We start from the raw sequence: 16537 nt of genomic DNA, 5'->3' as shown, positions 1-16537 counted from the left end.
GTTACCAAATACCCCTAATCAAGTACAATTATGTATGACTCCGTAACTAAAACGGTCCACACGAAATACTAAAAGGAGTAATCAACGGATGAGATATGGTTTACCAAAATAAATGCAGTTGACGGCTTTTACCAACAATTAGTCTTGCTGAAGACGGGTTGGAGTAAGTGATGGATAATATCACTCACAAAACGAATAGGGGGGACAAGGTGAGAGCACCCCCATGTACTTCCCTCTCTCCTTTATTTGGGTCATTTGTGAAGGAAAATGGTATCCGTCACTCCAAAATGACGGATACGTGTCGTCACAAATGAGATTTTGTGTTTTACCAAGCACCATTTCCGGACACGTACTCGTACAATCCTACATCTACATCGTCCCAACCTCCTTTTCCTCATTTAATTGCCCTATTTTTAAACAAGGGCGGCTTCCCTTAAAAGTCCCAGTCAAATTCCATGCTGACTGTACCCCTTCCGTCCTTCCTCTTTCTGTCCCCTCCCCCACCTCCTCCTACTATATATTCATTCTCCCCACTTCCTACCTTATTACCACACCATCACATTACATAATACCATACAAATTCCGTAAAATATCATCTGGTGACGCTATCTCATTTTCCTAACGTAAAAAATGACACCTAAGATAACCAGCAACGTACGCAGCAGTGCCAGTGCGTTGCTGGGTACGGGTTTGAAACTCGGGAATAATATTAAGGTAAGTAACGAAATACGTTATAGGGGAGTAAGAAAACGTCCGTGGGGACGGTACGCGGCTGAGATCCGAGACCCGACTAAAAAAAGTCGGGTCTGGCTCGGTACGTTCGATACAGCTGAACAAGCTGCGCGTGCGTACGATGATGCCGCACGCGCGTTTCGCGGCTCTAAGGCGAAAACTAACTTTCCACCAGTCGTGGCTCAAAATACAAGCCCTAGCCAAAGTAGTACGGTGGAATCATCAAGCCGTGAGGTCCACGCGCCTAACATGCAACAACAGGTTTATTATTTTGACACGTTAGCGCGGCAACAGCAGTATTATATGGGGTTACAGCGCGTGTCTGAGGCGCGTGATGTTCACGCGCAGGTGGGTTTTGGTGGTGGTGGTGGTGGGGCTCATAGTGATTCGGGCTCGTCTTCCGTCATTGATTTGAATATGAATATGGATATTAATTCTGTTGGACGATCAGGATGTTTTGAGATTGATCTTAACAAACCTCCGCCGTCGGATGATTTGGCTTGATTATTGTTTTTTTGCATTCGAAGAGTGTTTGTTTGATGATCATTTGCCGGAATTTACGACACGATAACTGAAAATTTAGGAAAAGCAAGGTTACGAGGAAATGTACTCAGTTACTCGTTATTTGAAGCCTTTTAAAATATGTTAACAACTTAATTTGTTGGAGGCTTTTTTAATACGTAGATTACATTTTTAAGTGATAGTATAATCATCGATTTTACATTTCGTAGAGCTTTGTTCGATGTATTAATGTAGTTTAGACTATAACCCGTAACAAAATATAGTCGGGATAAAATTAATATCACAATTCCCCGTCATTTCTCTTCAATAAAGACGATATATATAAGAAAAGTTGGTATTTTTTCGATTATCTGTTTACTTATTTTGTTTTTGTATGTATTTCAACGATTTGTTTACTTTTCATACGATATCTTTTGTTCAATAATTTGAACAAAAATAGAATTTCGACTCACTTGTGAAGTTGCAATCCAAAAGCAATAACAAAAAAAGTCATACTCCGTATCTCATAATCCTTTTTGAGACCCTACTCGCGGTAGGTCTCGGGTTTCTACCCATCTTTAATCAAAAAAGGTCTTGTTGTTTGTTTGTTTGTTTGTTTTGAGACCCTACTCGCTGTAGGTCTCGGGTTTCTACCCATCTTTAATCAAAAAAAAATCTCATAATCCTTTTATTAGAAATGATATCTTTTGTTCAATAATTCGATTGTGTTTTGGTGTTCATATTATTTCATACTCGTGTCTTCATGTTTAATTTCATAAGTTCCATATCATAATATGTAGATCCGTGTGGATTATTGATTATCTTTTGGATACATGACCGAAAAATTTATAATTTGGCTCTTGGCTCATATATCGACTATATATGTGACCTACTCCGTATAAGGCATGGATCTCGATTTATACTGTAGTTTAGCGGTTAGTTTTATGGGAGTCTTGTGTGAATGAATGATAGAGTATTATGTACAAATATCTCGTTCGTCTAAAAAAATAACATAGGAAAAGCATTAGTTATGTACTCCCTCCAATTCGTTATAATGTTCCCCTTTGTCTTTGGCACGATACTTAAGAAATACTGTTAAAAATGAATAAAGGACATTGGTGGGGTTGATGTTAGGAGAGGGGGATGCATTATTAGTAGTTAAATAAAGAGTTGTGGGGTCAAAACATTAAAAAAAGTAATAAAATAGGAGTAAAAGAGTTGTGTGGGTTTGGTGATAGAAGAGAGGGATGATTAAAAATAAGAGTAAAAGTTACCAAAAAAAGAAAGAGGGAACATTATAGCGAATAAGAGGGAGTATAATGGTGGAGCTAGTAGGGGCCCTCGCCCCCTCGATGAATGACATTTTTGAAAGTTTTATAGCGTCTCTTATATTATCACCTGTTCGTCCCCATAAATTCTTCTGCTCCGTCACTGATTTCGCCGTCGTACGACATACTCTCTCTTATTCTAAATAACCTTCCTTATTTTCTTTTTTGTCTATTCACAATACCTTTCCTGTTTTTTTTTTTTGGTAAAATTTTATACTTATTTTAATCATCTCACCCCACAACAATACCCCACAATTCCATATTTTATGCTTATTTTAATCACTTCACCCCACAACACTATCCACAATACCTTCCCTCTCTCCAATCACCTCACCCACAACAATATTTATGCTTATTTTAATCAAACCCTTAAATTTCGCGTCAATGCCGAATAGATAATGTTCCGGGTGTAATTCCAGAGCAAGTATCGTTACCACCCTTGGCTTGTAGAATAATGTCTTGAGTTGAACCCTTCTTGCTTCTATCTTTCCTCACGGCCTCTCCTGCAACAATGAACGAACTGAGGGCTTGGCTTTGGGCCAAGCGTACTCACTCCGACGCTCAAGTCAGTAAACTTAATGGATTAAGTTGTGTTACTTGGCTAGGTATGTATTGTAGAGAGATAAAGAGGATATTACCAGATTAATAGTGTATTTAGGTTAAGTTGTGGGATCCTTTCCTCAATGAAGGTTGAGGAGTATTTATAGACTCTCACCTTTTGTCACGTAGTGGCCAAGTGGCCAAGTGGCGAGCAGGTGGAAAGACCGTTCTACCCTCGGCCGATGGACCTATGGCGGGCGTGACGGGTCTTGGATATGAGTACGCGGATTTGTCTCCGGCTAGCTAAGTGCCGGTCGGGACCAGTGTGGTAAGCCGACGGATTGCGTCGGCTAGGGCTGTCTCGATATGTTGACTTTCTTTGTGGATGTCTCGACCTTGCTCGGTGTGTTGACTTGGTCAACGGTGCGAATATGCCCCATCAATTTGCCCCAGCGTAGTCTATGCCGTGGTATGGCTCGATGTATCTTGAGCATATATTCGCACAAGTAATTTTCGCAAATTTTTTCAGATCGGCTTCTTCTAGTGCATCGGCATGGCTCTTGTTAGGCCGTACCATATACCATATCCCCCCTCCACATGGATGCGTAAAGGGTATCCGATGTGGAAAAGAACATGACGCTGGCCGAGACCAGGGTTGAGAGTCTTAGGTTGATTTTGATTGCCCCGTGCAGTGCTTCCTAGCTTGGTTGATCGGGTGGCGGCGGAGACTAGATACCTAGGAATTTGTTGAGGAAGATGAATAGTCGAAGAGATGTGAACGGGCGTGTTGAAGACGCTTGGTCACTGTTGCATTGATTGACGTTTAAGCGTTGCGACGATTGACATTCCGTGGTTGCATGCTCGACACGTGTACGCTTTCGTTGATTGGCCGTCGCTTCATGGATCGTGCTCGATTGGTCCTTCTTCATGGGCTTTTTCCCTATAAATAGGGCATTTTTTCCGTGATTTTGGCCACTAATTTCATTTTCTCAAATTTTCTCCAAAATCTTCATCTTTCTAAACTTTCAAGGGCTTCCTTTTCTTCCAATCTTCAGAGTCTTTGATCCGGCGAGTGTTTTTTTTTCTTTTAAGGTAAACAAACGAATTTTTCTTTTATCTTGCTAGTTAATTTGTTGTGAACATGTCTTCTGCTGGTGTCGGGACTAGTACACCTGCGTCGGGGGGCCCTAGGTCTCCTTCTCCCGAAGTTGATCCTCAAATTCTGGAGGAATGGGAAGATGATGATTCTCTAGGTGATTTTGGTGATGACTTTGGTGATGATGCGGAAAGTTCTCGTCCTAATGAGGGGAGACAGTACGTCATGGATCACGGCGATGCCTGTAAGGTTCGTCTTGACCGTGCTTGGTCCCATAAGCTTGCCGATTGTTCGTAAGGAAACTTTTCGAGGACCATTTTTTCTTTGGTAGGGGATACAAAATTGTTATCCCTGAGGAGGGACAGGCCGTATGTTGTCCTCCGCCGGGCTATACTAGCGTATACATGCGGCATTTGGAGTACGGGCTCCGGTTTCCGCTGAATGGGTACGTTATGGCCATAATTAGAGCCATGAACGTTGCCGTTGCCCAACTGCACCCGCTGGCTATGAGAACCATAATCGGTTTTGTCTGGCTTTGTCTCTTTAAGGGAGAGGCTCCGACGGTGAATTTATTCCGCCGACTTCATCATCTTAAACCGTCAATCCCTGGCCGCGTCGGATGGTACAGTGTGCAAACGGAGCAGGGTTATATCTCTGTTGACAAACTTTCTTCTTGCAAGGACTGGCAAGGTCGGTGGGTGTACGTTAAAGTGCCGGATGACTATCCGCTGCCCCGCTCCTTCCAGCACCAGGTTAATTTGCGGTGTGAGACTAGGGCGGAGCATGACAGATGGGTCACTCGGAAGCATCTTAAAATGGATGCTAGCAGGGTCGTTCTCAAGGAGGATGAGAGGCTGGCAATGAGGCTCTTTGAGGTGGACAAGAGTGGGATGCCGAAAAGATGGATTCCCCCGACGCAGATCATTCTTCAGGATGAGCCGCTCTGCTATGTCGGCCTCATACCGGCCCTAGCACGGGGTGAGTGGGGTCGGTGTGAGGCCCATCACCGCTCTCGATGTTCCTGCTTTTCGAACCTCGATTTATTTTCTCTACTTGACTCTTGCTTTGTTTCTTTTGCAGACCACTTTGGACCGGACCTATCTGAGGATATCCTTCGGAGAATGGGGCTGCATAAAGATAAAACCGTTGCTAACTTGCATCCCAAGGCTCTAGCCCATGACCGCAGGATGTCGCCGAATGATCTTATGGAGAAGCGGCTGAAGGTCTTGAGCAAGGAGGAGGCGCAGGCGAGGGTTCACTACTACAAATTTAGGCAACTACAACGCCCCTTTAACAACGATTATTCACGAAAATCACAATAGACGTTGTAGAATGTATGGCGCGAATTTTACTAAAATAAATTACAACGGGTATGGTTATAAAAACCGTTGTTATTAGTTTTAACAACGGGTCACACATGCACAACCGTTGTTAATAATTTGGCGCAAAATTGGCGCAAAGTTAGTGAAAAGTAATCACAACGATTACTTTTGAAACCCGTTGTTAAAACATATTTGACAACGGGTGTTTTTTACAACCGTTGTTAAAACATATTTCACAACGGTTGTTGTTTAATAACCGTTGTCAATACCTTCCATACTATAAACCACACAAACAGAAGTCTGCTGCAGCCACAAAACACAACCCTTAATACACAAACACAAACACAGCAGACAAACAAACACAAAACACACACTCTCTTTCTCTCTTTCTCTCTTTCTCTCTTTCTCACTTTCTCATCGTCGCTTCTTCTCGCCGTCACTGTTGATTTCATCGTCTATTACGTTCTGTATTTATCAGGTAAATCTCGCCGTCACTGTTAGTTTCATCGTCATTATTTTCTTTTTCTATTTATTTCTTTTGCATATATGTGTTTTTATCGACCATTATGTTATTTGTTTAAGTATTGTTCGCATAATTAGTTACTAAAACAATGAAGAAGCAAGATGCATGAAGAAGTAAGATAAACATAATTAATATATATATATATATATTTATAAATACATAAATTAAAAAAAAAAAATTACATATGTAAAAATGCAATTCTTATATTTTCATGGAGGATCTTATTGTGCTCTATCGTATCCATCCTCTCCTCCTTGGCTATTTGGAGGTTCCGTTCAGCAGTTGCTATATCGTCATATAGCCGCAATCTTCTTTGCTCCGTCAAGCCATCTTCTTTGGCGTGCTTCAGTGCGGATCGAGCTTCCGCAAGGTAGCTCCTGAAACTTTCCTCAATATGGAGGAACCGGCGGATGAAGTTGTTGTTGTTCTCGATCATGGTAAGAGTCTTTAGGATGAAATCATTCATTTTGTTAGAGTTTTTTGAGTTTGATTTGAAAGATTAAGTAGAGTTTGTTTTAACAGTTAGAGTTTGGAGATGAATATATGAGATAATAATGGAAATGTTAGTTGAGATATGCAATGTATTTATACTAAGCAATGTGTGTGGGTTGAGTTAATTGCTTTTTAATTAATAAATATGTTAGGAAGTTGTGCCATAATCATCATCATATCTCTCAATAATGCTCCTTCAAATCCGTTTACTAACCCTTCTAATTCCATATATTATCCGTTCATATGTACAGTGATGTCAGTAATAATGCATGCATTGGAATTCTAACAGGCCGTAATTATGCATGCATCTAGTAATATTTAATTTAATTTTTTTTTTATTTTTTAAGAACAAACAACAACGGTTATTTTATAACAACCCGTTGTCTTTAGTTATAACAACGGTTTTGTATATTAAAACCCGTTGTTATAACTTTCCCCCCAAAATTGTGTCACACTTTCCACAACGAGTTTTTATACATAAAACCGTGGTTAATAGTTTTAACAACGGTTTCCTTAAGTAAGCCAACCGTTGTTAAAACCTTCTACAACGGACGCATTAACAACGTCCGCTTTTTTATATAACAACGGTTTTTGACCGTTGTTATAGCCTGTATCTGTAGTAGTGGTTGTTAGCGGCGTGGTGCGTCGGACGCGGAAAACAAAGTCTTCAGCGGCAACGGCGTCGACACCGGTTCCAACTCCCATCTCCTCCCTTAAGAAGGTGGAGATTGTTGATATTCCCGATGAGGGGGACTCTGATGCGGAGGGATCTCCCCTTATTTGTAAGAGGAAAAGGACGGCCTCTACCATTGGCAAGGAGGTGCCTCTTCCGGCCAAGAAGGCCAAACATGGTACCTATCTATCCTGTGGCTCTAATTTAGCCGGGTCATTAGGTGCCCCTGATGACAGGCTCTCTGATATGTCGAAATATGTTGATACTGATGCCTTTATTAAATTTTTGTAGACCAGCCGCCGCCGGCTTTTGCTCTCATTGGGCAGCAAGTGGAGGGGATCTCTGCGCAGGTTGGTGATCAAGGCGTCACCGTCAACTCTTCATCCCAGAAGGCTTCTCTCTCCCAGCTGCAGGCTGGTGGTCACAGTGTCACCACCGACCCCTCATCCCAGAAGGCTTCCGTCTCCCGACTTATAGAGGAAGGTACGAAGGCGATTAAGGAGTCGGCGAGGTGGAACGTGGTTACCGGTGCTCGTCTCATGGAGCAGGAGAAAGCCGTTGCTCAAGCTGTTTTTGAGCGTAATGCCACTAAGCGGTGGCTGGCGTCGGCGGCGGTGGATCTCCTTAATGAGCGAGAGGCTTAGGAGGGATGCGAGAAGGCGCTCTTGCCTCGAGAGAAAACTCAAGGAGGATGAAAAGGAGGTCCTTCGAGAGAGCCAAGGCCGAGGCTGCGCGGCCGAAGGCGCGAAGTTCTTTGGAGAAATGTAGCCTTGTTCAGAGGCGTGCCGACCTCTATCTTCAGCAGAGGGACGAATCCAGGGGCCTGTTTAAGGCTCAGGCGGAGGTGATTCGGGGCAAAGAGGCCATCATCAAGCAAAAGGAGGAGGACATTGAGATGCTCCAAACTGTCATGCTCCCCAAACTGCGTGCTTGTTGAATTCGGGATTTGGCCGAAGATGCTTTGCTAGGGAAGTGATCGGGGAGCTTTTTCCTCTCGATGGTTCCTTTCCGTGGGGCCGATTTGACGAGCTGCTTGATGATAAGCTCGAGGCTAAGGAGAAAGCCGTGGCGGAGAAGGCCAAGGAGGCGGTGAAGGCGAAGATGGAGAAGGAGGCGGCCGCGGAGAAAGCGGCTCTTCTTTGAGAAGGCCAAGACGGCCAAGGAGGAAGCCGAGAGGATGAGGGGGTGATGATGATGCCGAGGCCAAGGCCGAGGTCGCTAGGAAAGCTGTTGGGTTGCCCCTTGAAGAAGATGCGGCTACCGCTGCGACGCAAGCAAAGAACGATCATAGGGAGACGGGCGGCGGTCACCAGGCTGACCTGGCGTCTCGGACTGCCTTATCTCTTCACACACTACTATGTGCTGCTTGATGAGAACAAGTTTAAAGCAGATCAGGGGCCAAATACTAAACCCTTCCTCTCTGCCATCTTTTGGCGCTCCAAATGATATACTTGTAACTTTTGCTTTTCTTTCCTTGTAGTTTGTACACCTTTGGCAGGTTGTGTTTTGGCTCATCCCAATGGGGACGGCCATTGTCTGTATTCTTTGTAATTTGCTTGAACATATTTAATAAGAGCTCGTTTCCTCTGCCTCCGGCTTGGCCGAGGTCTTTTCTCATCCTTGTCTGATTTTTTTTTATTAATTGGGCGCCTCCTCTGCTTCCGCCTTGGCCTGGTCGAGGCAGTCTTAGGTGTTTATTTCCTTAGTGTGATTGCCATTCTTGCCGGTGTGAGGGTGTCAGCCGGCGAGTGCTCCATGTTACTGACTGCCGCTCTTGTCGGTGTGACAGTGTGAGCGGCGTCTATTTCTTGATATCGTTGCCGCTCTTGTCGGTGTGTGATGTGTGAGCGGCGTCTGTTTCTTGATCGACTGCCGCTCTTGTCGGTGTGACGGTGTGAGTGGCGTCTGTTTCTTGATAGCGTGTTACGTGGCGTCTACCACTTGGAGTGACTGCGACGGAGTCTACCTCTTGGGGTGACTGCCGTGGCGTTTACCAATTGGGGTGACTGCGACGGCGCTGTCTTTCTTCATAGCGATTGCCGCTCTTGTCGGTGTGACAGTATGAGCCGGCGTCTGTTTCTTGATAGCGTGTTACGTGGCGTCTACCACTTGGAGGACTGTGAACGAGTCTACCTCTTGGGGTGACTGCCGTGGCGTCTACTACTTGGGGTGGCTGCGACGGCGTTTGTATTTCTTCATAGCGACTGCCGCTCTTGTCGGTGTGACAGTGTGAGCCGGCGTTTGTTTCTTGATAGCGTGTTACGTGGCGTCTACCACTTGGAGTGACTGCGACGGAGTCTACCTCTTGGGGTGACTGCCGTGGCGTCTACTACTTGGGGTGACTGCGAATTGTATTTCTTCATAGCGGCCGCTCTTGTCGGTGTAACAGTGTGAGCCGGCGTCTGTTTCTTGATAGCGTGTTACGTGGCGTCTACCACTTGGAGTGACTGCGACGGAGTCTACCTCTTGGGGTGACTGCCGTGGCGTCTACTACTTGGGGTGACTGCGGCGGCGTTGTATTTCTTCATAGCGGCGCCGCTCTTGTCGGTGTGACGGTGTGTGTGAGCAGAGGCGTCATTTCTTGATACTGACTGCCGCTCTTGTCGGTGTGACAGTGTGAGCCGGCGTCTATTTCTTTTGAATATCTGATGGGAAAAATTTACTTTGATGGAAGGCTTGGATGGTTTTTCATTAGGTAAAAACATGCGTTGGGGTGTCCACAGCTGTTTTGGACACCTCCGCCGCTACATAAATTTTCACGAGATTACCAATGCCCTAATGGCTCATCACAGGCACACCTTCCCAGTCAGCCATTAGTTGTATCCATGAGGTCGCCCTCTCTTAAGGACGGGCTTTTTCCTTTCGGACTTCTTCGCCTCTTTGAGGGATTGCATGTTGCATCCTCGGGCGGCTATACGGACGTTGACCACCTCATCCTTCTCGTCCTTGGAGACGAGCTTATGCGCTTCCCCCCGGTCCGAGACATACATCGGTGTTAGGGCCCGGATGGACATCACTGCGTCGGCCTCGCTCGGGGGTGACCCGGCCTATGAGAACGTTGTAGGCGGACGAGCCGTCGATGACCACGAACTCGGCTAGGACGTTTTTAGCCGCATTCTTTTTTTGAACGTCACCGGAGTCCGATTGATCCCCGGTACCAGGCCGCCCCGGAGAAGTTGTATAGGGGTTGGTGCGGGGCTCAAGTCCTTGATCTTGAGCCGAGGCCGAGAAAGCACTCTACGAACATGATGTTCGTGTATGCGCTGTGTCAATCGGCACCTCTTGACCAGGTGGTTGGATATGTCCAAATTGACTACAAGCGGGTCGCTGTGAGGAGCGATGACCCCTTCGTAGTCCTTTCTTCCAATAGTCATATCGGGGATATTTGTAGAGGGGATCCCTGAGTTGGGCACAAAGTTGATGGCCTGATATAGCTCGTTCAGGTGTCGTTTGTGCCCATGAGCGGACCCTCCGTTTTCGTTGCCCCCGATGACAACATGAATCACTCCTATCCGTTCGAAGACGGACTTCTTATCTGAATTGCCGGCGTCAGTCTTTTGACCTTTTGCAACGTACTTGCCGAGGTTTCCCTTCCGGATCAGTTCCTCTATGGCATTCTTCAGATGGCGGCAGTCGTTGGTTAAATGGCCGGTGTGGCTGTGGTACTCACGATCGCTCGTGTCACCGTCACTTTTTGGCTTGGGGGGTCTCTCCCACTTCTGGCCCTCGTTTTTGCTCAGGGCGAAGACCTCGGCGGCTGATACGACGAGAGGGGTTTTTTCACTATACCGCCTCTGGTGGTACGTTCCTGAATTCCACCCGGCGCCCGCCGAGTCCTGTTTCCGGTCGGATTTGTCTGACCGTGACCTATTATTCTCACGGCGTCTTTCATCGGACCGCGACCTGTTGTTGTCACGGCGGCTTTCGTCCTGGCTGTCTTCTCGGCGACTCTTCTTTTCTGAGAGCTCGGCCTCGCTGGGATCTACCCAGGTCTTGTGATAGTCCTCCACCTTGATGGCTTGGTCGGCCAACTTCCTGGCGGCGTCCAAGCCCAGGCCTCCGCTCTTGATGAGCTCATTTTTTAAAGCTCCCATTGGGAGGCCCTTCATCAGCGCGAAGGCCGCCAGCTCGGGATTAATTTCTCGAATCTGCTGGACCTTTCCATCAAACCTCTTCACATAGCTCCGGAGAGACTCGCCTCCCTCCTGTCTGATAGTCAGGAGGTCAGATGTCTCTACGGCTCTTCTCTTGTTGCAGGAATATCGGGCTAGGAAAGCGTCCTTGGTCGGCGTAATAATACACCGAGCCGTCGGGAAGCCCTTTGTACCGGCTCCGAGCCATCCCATGCAAAGTTGTTGGGAAAACTCGGCACAGACCTCATCAGTTGTTCCCATACCGACATGTAAGACTCGAAAGCCTCAGCGTGGTCGGATGGATCACTATCTCCTTTAAATGAAATAGGTGGCAACTTGAGCTTAGTTGGCACCGGGACTTCTAGGACGTAGGCGTTGAGGGGCTGCCTAACCACGTGTCGAACGACACGCGGCGATCGGCTCCTCGCATCCCTAACCTCGGCTCCTCCCCGTAGCGGGAGGGCTCCTTCTTCGACTCGGACTTCTTCTCCAACTCTGCTGAGTCGGACTCCTCTTGCTCCTTCGGGGTGAGCCTCGTTCGTGCGGCGGGGACGCTGTCCTCCCACGAGTGCGGGAAGGACTTAGGTCTACCGCGCCCACTTTGGGCTCCCCCGGCGTCTTGACTGGGTCAGCTTCTCCTAGTGCTCCGTTCAAATTTCTCGGAGTCACGTTTAGGGCCCTGGTCTCCTGGACGGTTTCCGCCGCTCTTGTCGGCGTGACGGTGTGAGCGGGCGACATGCGATTAGGTCCGGGAGCATTTTCGGTTTTCGCTACGTCAACCACTGTCCCATGATGGTGACTGGTTATCGGGCGGCGGCGTGTCGGGTATTATTGGCATCCCGAACTCGGTTGGATTACTCCGCCAGGTGGAGGGCCGCACGACTCAGTTGTTGAAAGCATCATCTTGGTAGAACGCGGTTTCGTCGGTCACGACTGCGTTTTGTTGTTTCGACATTTTCTTAGCTTTTTTGGGTGGGTTTTTGTTGTTTTTTTTTTTTTTTTTTTTTTTTTTTTTTGGGAATGAATATGACTAGCTTCTAGTGTCTTCCCCACAGACGGCGCCAATTGTTCCGGGTGTAATTCCAGAGCAAGTATCGTTACCACCCGTGGCTTGTAGAATAATGTCTTGAGTTGAACCCTTCGCTTCTATCTTTCCTCGGCCTCTCCCGCAACAATGAACGAACTGAGGGCTTGGCTTTGGGCCAAGCGTACTCACTCTGACGCTCAAGTCAGTAAACTTAATGGATTAAGTTGTGTTACTTGGCTAGGTATGTATTGTAGAGAGATAAAGAGGATATTACCAGATGAATAGTGTATTTAGGTTAAGTTGTGGGATCCTTTCCTCAATGAAGGTTGAGGAGTATTTATAGACTCTCACCTTTTGTCACGTAGTGGCCAAGTGGCGAGCAGGTGGAAAGACCGTTCTACCCTCGGCCGATGGACCTATGGCGGGCAGTGACGGGTCTTGGATATGAGTACGCGGATATGTCTCCATTGGCTAGCTAGGTGCCGGTAGGGACCCGGGTGACATGAGCCGACGGATTGCGTCGGCTAAGGCATGTCGATATGTTGACTTTCTTTGTGGATGTCTACGACCTTGCTCCTTTGTGTTGATTAAGTGTGACGGTGCGAATATCCCATCGAGATAAGATTATCCGAAATAGGAGGGATTAGTTATTTTGTAGGAGCTATAAACCTTAGACCAAGAAGTAGATGGGCCTAATCTTTTAAATCAAACTAATCGCGGCCCGTGGATAAAAGGATGAAAAAGACAGACGTAACGTAAGAGACAGGCCCATAATAAACGCGGACAATGTTAGAGAAAGCGCGGCTGCCACTTTTATGCGGGCCATGGTTTTTTCACAAATTCTCACTTTACACGGGCACTATCCGTCTACAGCTGTAGACGGAATGTGTCACTCTCACAAAATGAGAGTGGATAGTGCAAATGTGTGGAAAATGGATACCCCACTTGACCTCTCACTTGGATTGATAGTGTCAGTCTATAATGAGACTGGTTGTAGTTTGTCTCCAAAATCCATTACCAAGGATTTGCTTACGCCTTTGCATAAATCTTTATGGTCTTGCATGGGACTTTAGTATTATTATTTCACATATATCCGAGTTCTGACAAACGGATCGAATCGTATCGTTTTCGTGTGAAAATTTGATGAGAGAATGGGCATTCTAAACAATAAACTTTTTAAATTGAGGTATGCCTATAATTATCGTGGTAAATCTCTTTCATTTGATATAAATGATAACTTTCGGTTTTGAAACTAAGAGACAAAATTCCCCATTTACTAAATGAATAAGCATCCTCACAAATTTTCCCCTTCAAAAAGCATCTTTCTAAATAAGGTAGCTAATAACAATTACTATGCATTAACTAAGTAAGCTAACTAATAATTATAATAATTTATTTCATTAACTAATTATCTTTTCATTAAAATTAATCTTTTCATCAAATTTTATTTTTTTACTAAACTCTAATCTATAATCTTTTAAATAAAAAATTTTAATAAAAAAATTGTATCAAACTATGATTTACTAAATATTTTAGTGATTCATCCAATGGTAATTAAGTATTATCATATCTTTTAATTTTAGTAAATAAATTCCCAAAAAAAATTCTCTCAAATAATTTCCAAATTTTCCTCCAATTGAAGAAGGGTTATTTGATATAAATAATCCAAACTATTGGTGGTCTGCTCAAAATAATCTCAAACTTCATTTAATCTCATAATAAACCGCACAATTAATCCATGGTTCTTGTAATAGACTAGAGAGTTTTACAACTTGTTATCACAGGTAAACAATAACGTGGCATCCAGTATTTAAAAAGAAATTAAAAAAAATAAGAAGATCCTCACTGTTATCCTGAAGCTCAAGAAAATCAGTGAGGATCTTCTGTCCCACTTTTGTGTACCATTTTGTCCCCCACTCCATACATATCTTGACACATCACTTGTTGCAAATAAAAAATACACAATAAATATGGAGACCGATGGAAAAACCTCTTTAATCGCGTCGTGTCATCCTCTAATTATAGTCCATTTGAAGTTATGCGGGAAAGTACGGGGAAATGGTGATTTAGCCCCATAACTCTTTACAATTGTGAAATTAAGCCCCATAACTTTCAATTGGAGTAATTTAGCCCCATTACTTGTACAAAAAGTGCAATTTGGCCCCAATTCAAATCTCACCAAATTCTCTTCAAAATCTCAATAGCTAAACCTCAATTTCTACCCCAATCTAATCTTACCTTGCTCAAAAGGTAATATATTCTTTTTATTATCATTTAAATCGTCTTATTTTGTTACTAAATTAGATTAATTAGAGAAATACTTATGTTCATTAGTTGGTATATCAATCCCTCTCATTGTAGACGGACACTATCCATCTAAAGCTGTAGATAGTGACCCTCTCACAAAATGCAAGTGAGAGGGCAAGTGGGACACTATATGTCTACAGTTTTAAACGGAAAGTGTCAGTCTAAAGTGAGAATTTGTGTTGGTGTATTGAGGGGCGGATCCAGGATTGGAATACATGTAGGGCTAAAATTTGAACTATTCTCTTATCAAAATAGCGGGGGCATTACTTGTATTAGTTTATAGGGCGAAAATGTTAAAAGTGTTGAGTTCTAATGGGTGTAATATATTTCTATAAATTTAAAGGTTTTTCGACTTATAATTCGACCAATTATTTTATACTTATATATGCTTGAATAAAATAAGTACAAATTAATAACAAGTTTAAAATTAATTGATATAAGGTTTCAAATTCATTAAGATAAGGTTTAAAATTTAGGGGAAAAACTTGAAATAAAGTATTAGTTTGGTTGAATTTTACATATATTTATTAGTTTTAAACTCGCTCCAAATTTTTTTTGAGAAAGACTACGGTACGTCTTTATCGTATTTGCATCTTATTTGGTTATTTATTTATTATGCTTATAAAAAAAAGACAAAATTTGCATCTTATTTTGTTAGTTATTCATTATGCTTATAAAAAACAGCCAAAAAAATGCTGTCAGTAGGGTTTGATCCCTCACTGCACAATTGAGGAGCACTAATTGCTAGAACATAAGCCTCTCAAACCAACTTTGCTACACCCACAAGTTGAAACCTTAGTAAAGTAAAATTTATTTATCCTAAAAGTATGTCGGGCTATAGCCCATACAGCCCATAGGCTGCCTCCGCCCCTGGGTGTATTATATGGTTGTTCAATATATAGACATGTCAGACATGAGAGTGTTTGCTTATGGCTACTATTGTTTTTATTTTTTTTTTGTTACAAAAGTTTGAAGAATGTATATCGTTTATGAAGAAACAACTACGTTCGGAAAATGTGAAATTGTAATACATATATGGAGAGTACAAGTTTTTTTTTTCTTATTATTTTAACGAGAAATTGAGGAGAAATTGAGGAGATATTGATTTCAAGGGAGATATTAGATACAATTTGAATTGGGGCCAAATTTCACTTTATGTATAAGTATTGGGGCTAAATTACTCCAATTGAGAGTTATTATGGGGCTTAATTTCACAATTATAAAGAGTTATGGGGCTAAATCACAACTTCCCCGCGGGACGGTAGGTGTTAAAGAGGTTTTTTTGTTTTATTACTCCCTCCATACCACGCCAATGATAACATTGAAATTTTCACACTTGTCGAGCTACGTTTTACAACGTGAATATCTTTAGTTACACATTATTAAAAATTACAAAAATTTGATATTTTTATAGCATTAATGACGATAAATCAAACAAGATCTCACATGACTATATTTTGTCTTATAGATTAGTAATAATGTCGAAGATTCCTTACGACCATGAATAGTGCCAAGATTCTCAATGTTACTATTGGTGTGGTATGGAGGGAGTATTATATATAGATTGATTGATTAAGTAAAATGAAAAAATTACAAGAAAATTAAGCCAGATGGATATGTCCGAAGCATGATTCATTAATCGCGTCGTGTCATCCTCTAATTACCAAATAGCTATTTTATTTTAATCAAAGATTATGATGATTTGATGATAAAGAGAGAAATGCCGGCATACAATATAAAAAAATAATAGTTGCCTGGTAGTACAAGGTAGGGTTATAAAATGGTGTTAAGCATGGCATATTGAACATACAAACAATCATCAACAAAATTAAAGAAAAATCAAAAACCAATTAGTAGTGGAAT

At 43.4% G+C, this 16537-nt stretch overlaps 1 protein-coding gene across 1 annotated transcript; it reads left to right on the top strand.

Moving 5' to 3' along the window:
* Positions 1–439: 439 nt before the first annotated feature.
* Positions 440–1603, top strand: LOC141591346 (uncharacterized). The gene has a single exon (XM_074411659.1). It carries the CDS (start codon positions 631–633, stop codon positions 1234–1236), a length of 606 nt encoding a protein of 201 aa, XP_074267760.1. The 5' UTR covers positions 440–630; the 3' UTR covers positions 1237–1603.
* The last annotated feature ends 14934 nt before the right edge of the window (positions 1604–16537 follow it).

The sequence above is a fragment of the Silene latifolia genome, chromosome 7 (assembly GCF_048544455.1).
Source record: "Silene latifolia isolate original U9 population chromosome 7, ASM4854445v1, whole genome shotgun sequence".
In the NCBI taxonomy this organism is placed as follows: domain Eukaryota; kingdom Viridiplantae; phylum Streptophyta; class Magnoliopsida; order Caryophyllales; family Caryophyllaceae; genus Silene; species Silene latifolia.
Note: the sequence above shows the minus strand (reverse complement) of the source record. Positions and strands in the feature narration are given on the sequence as shown.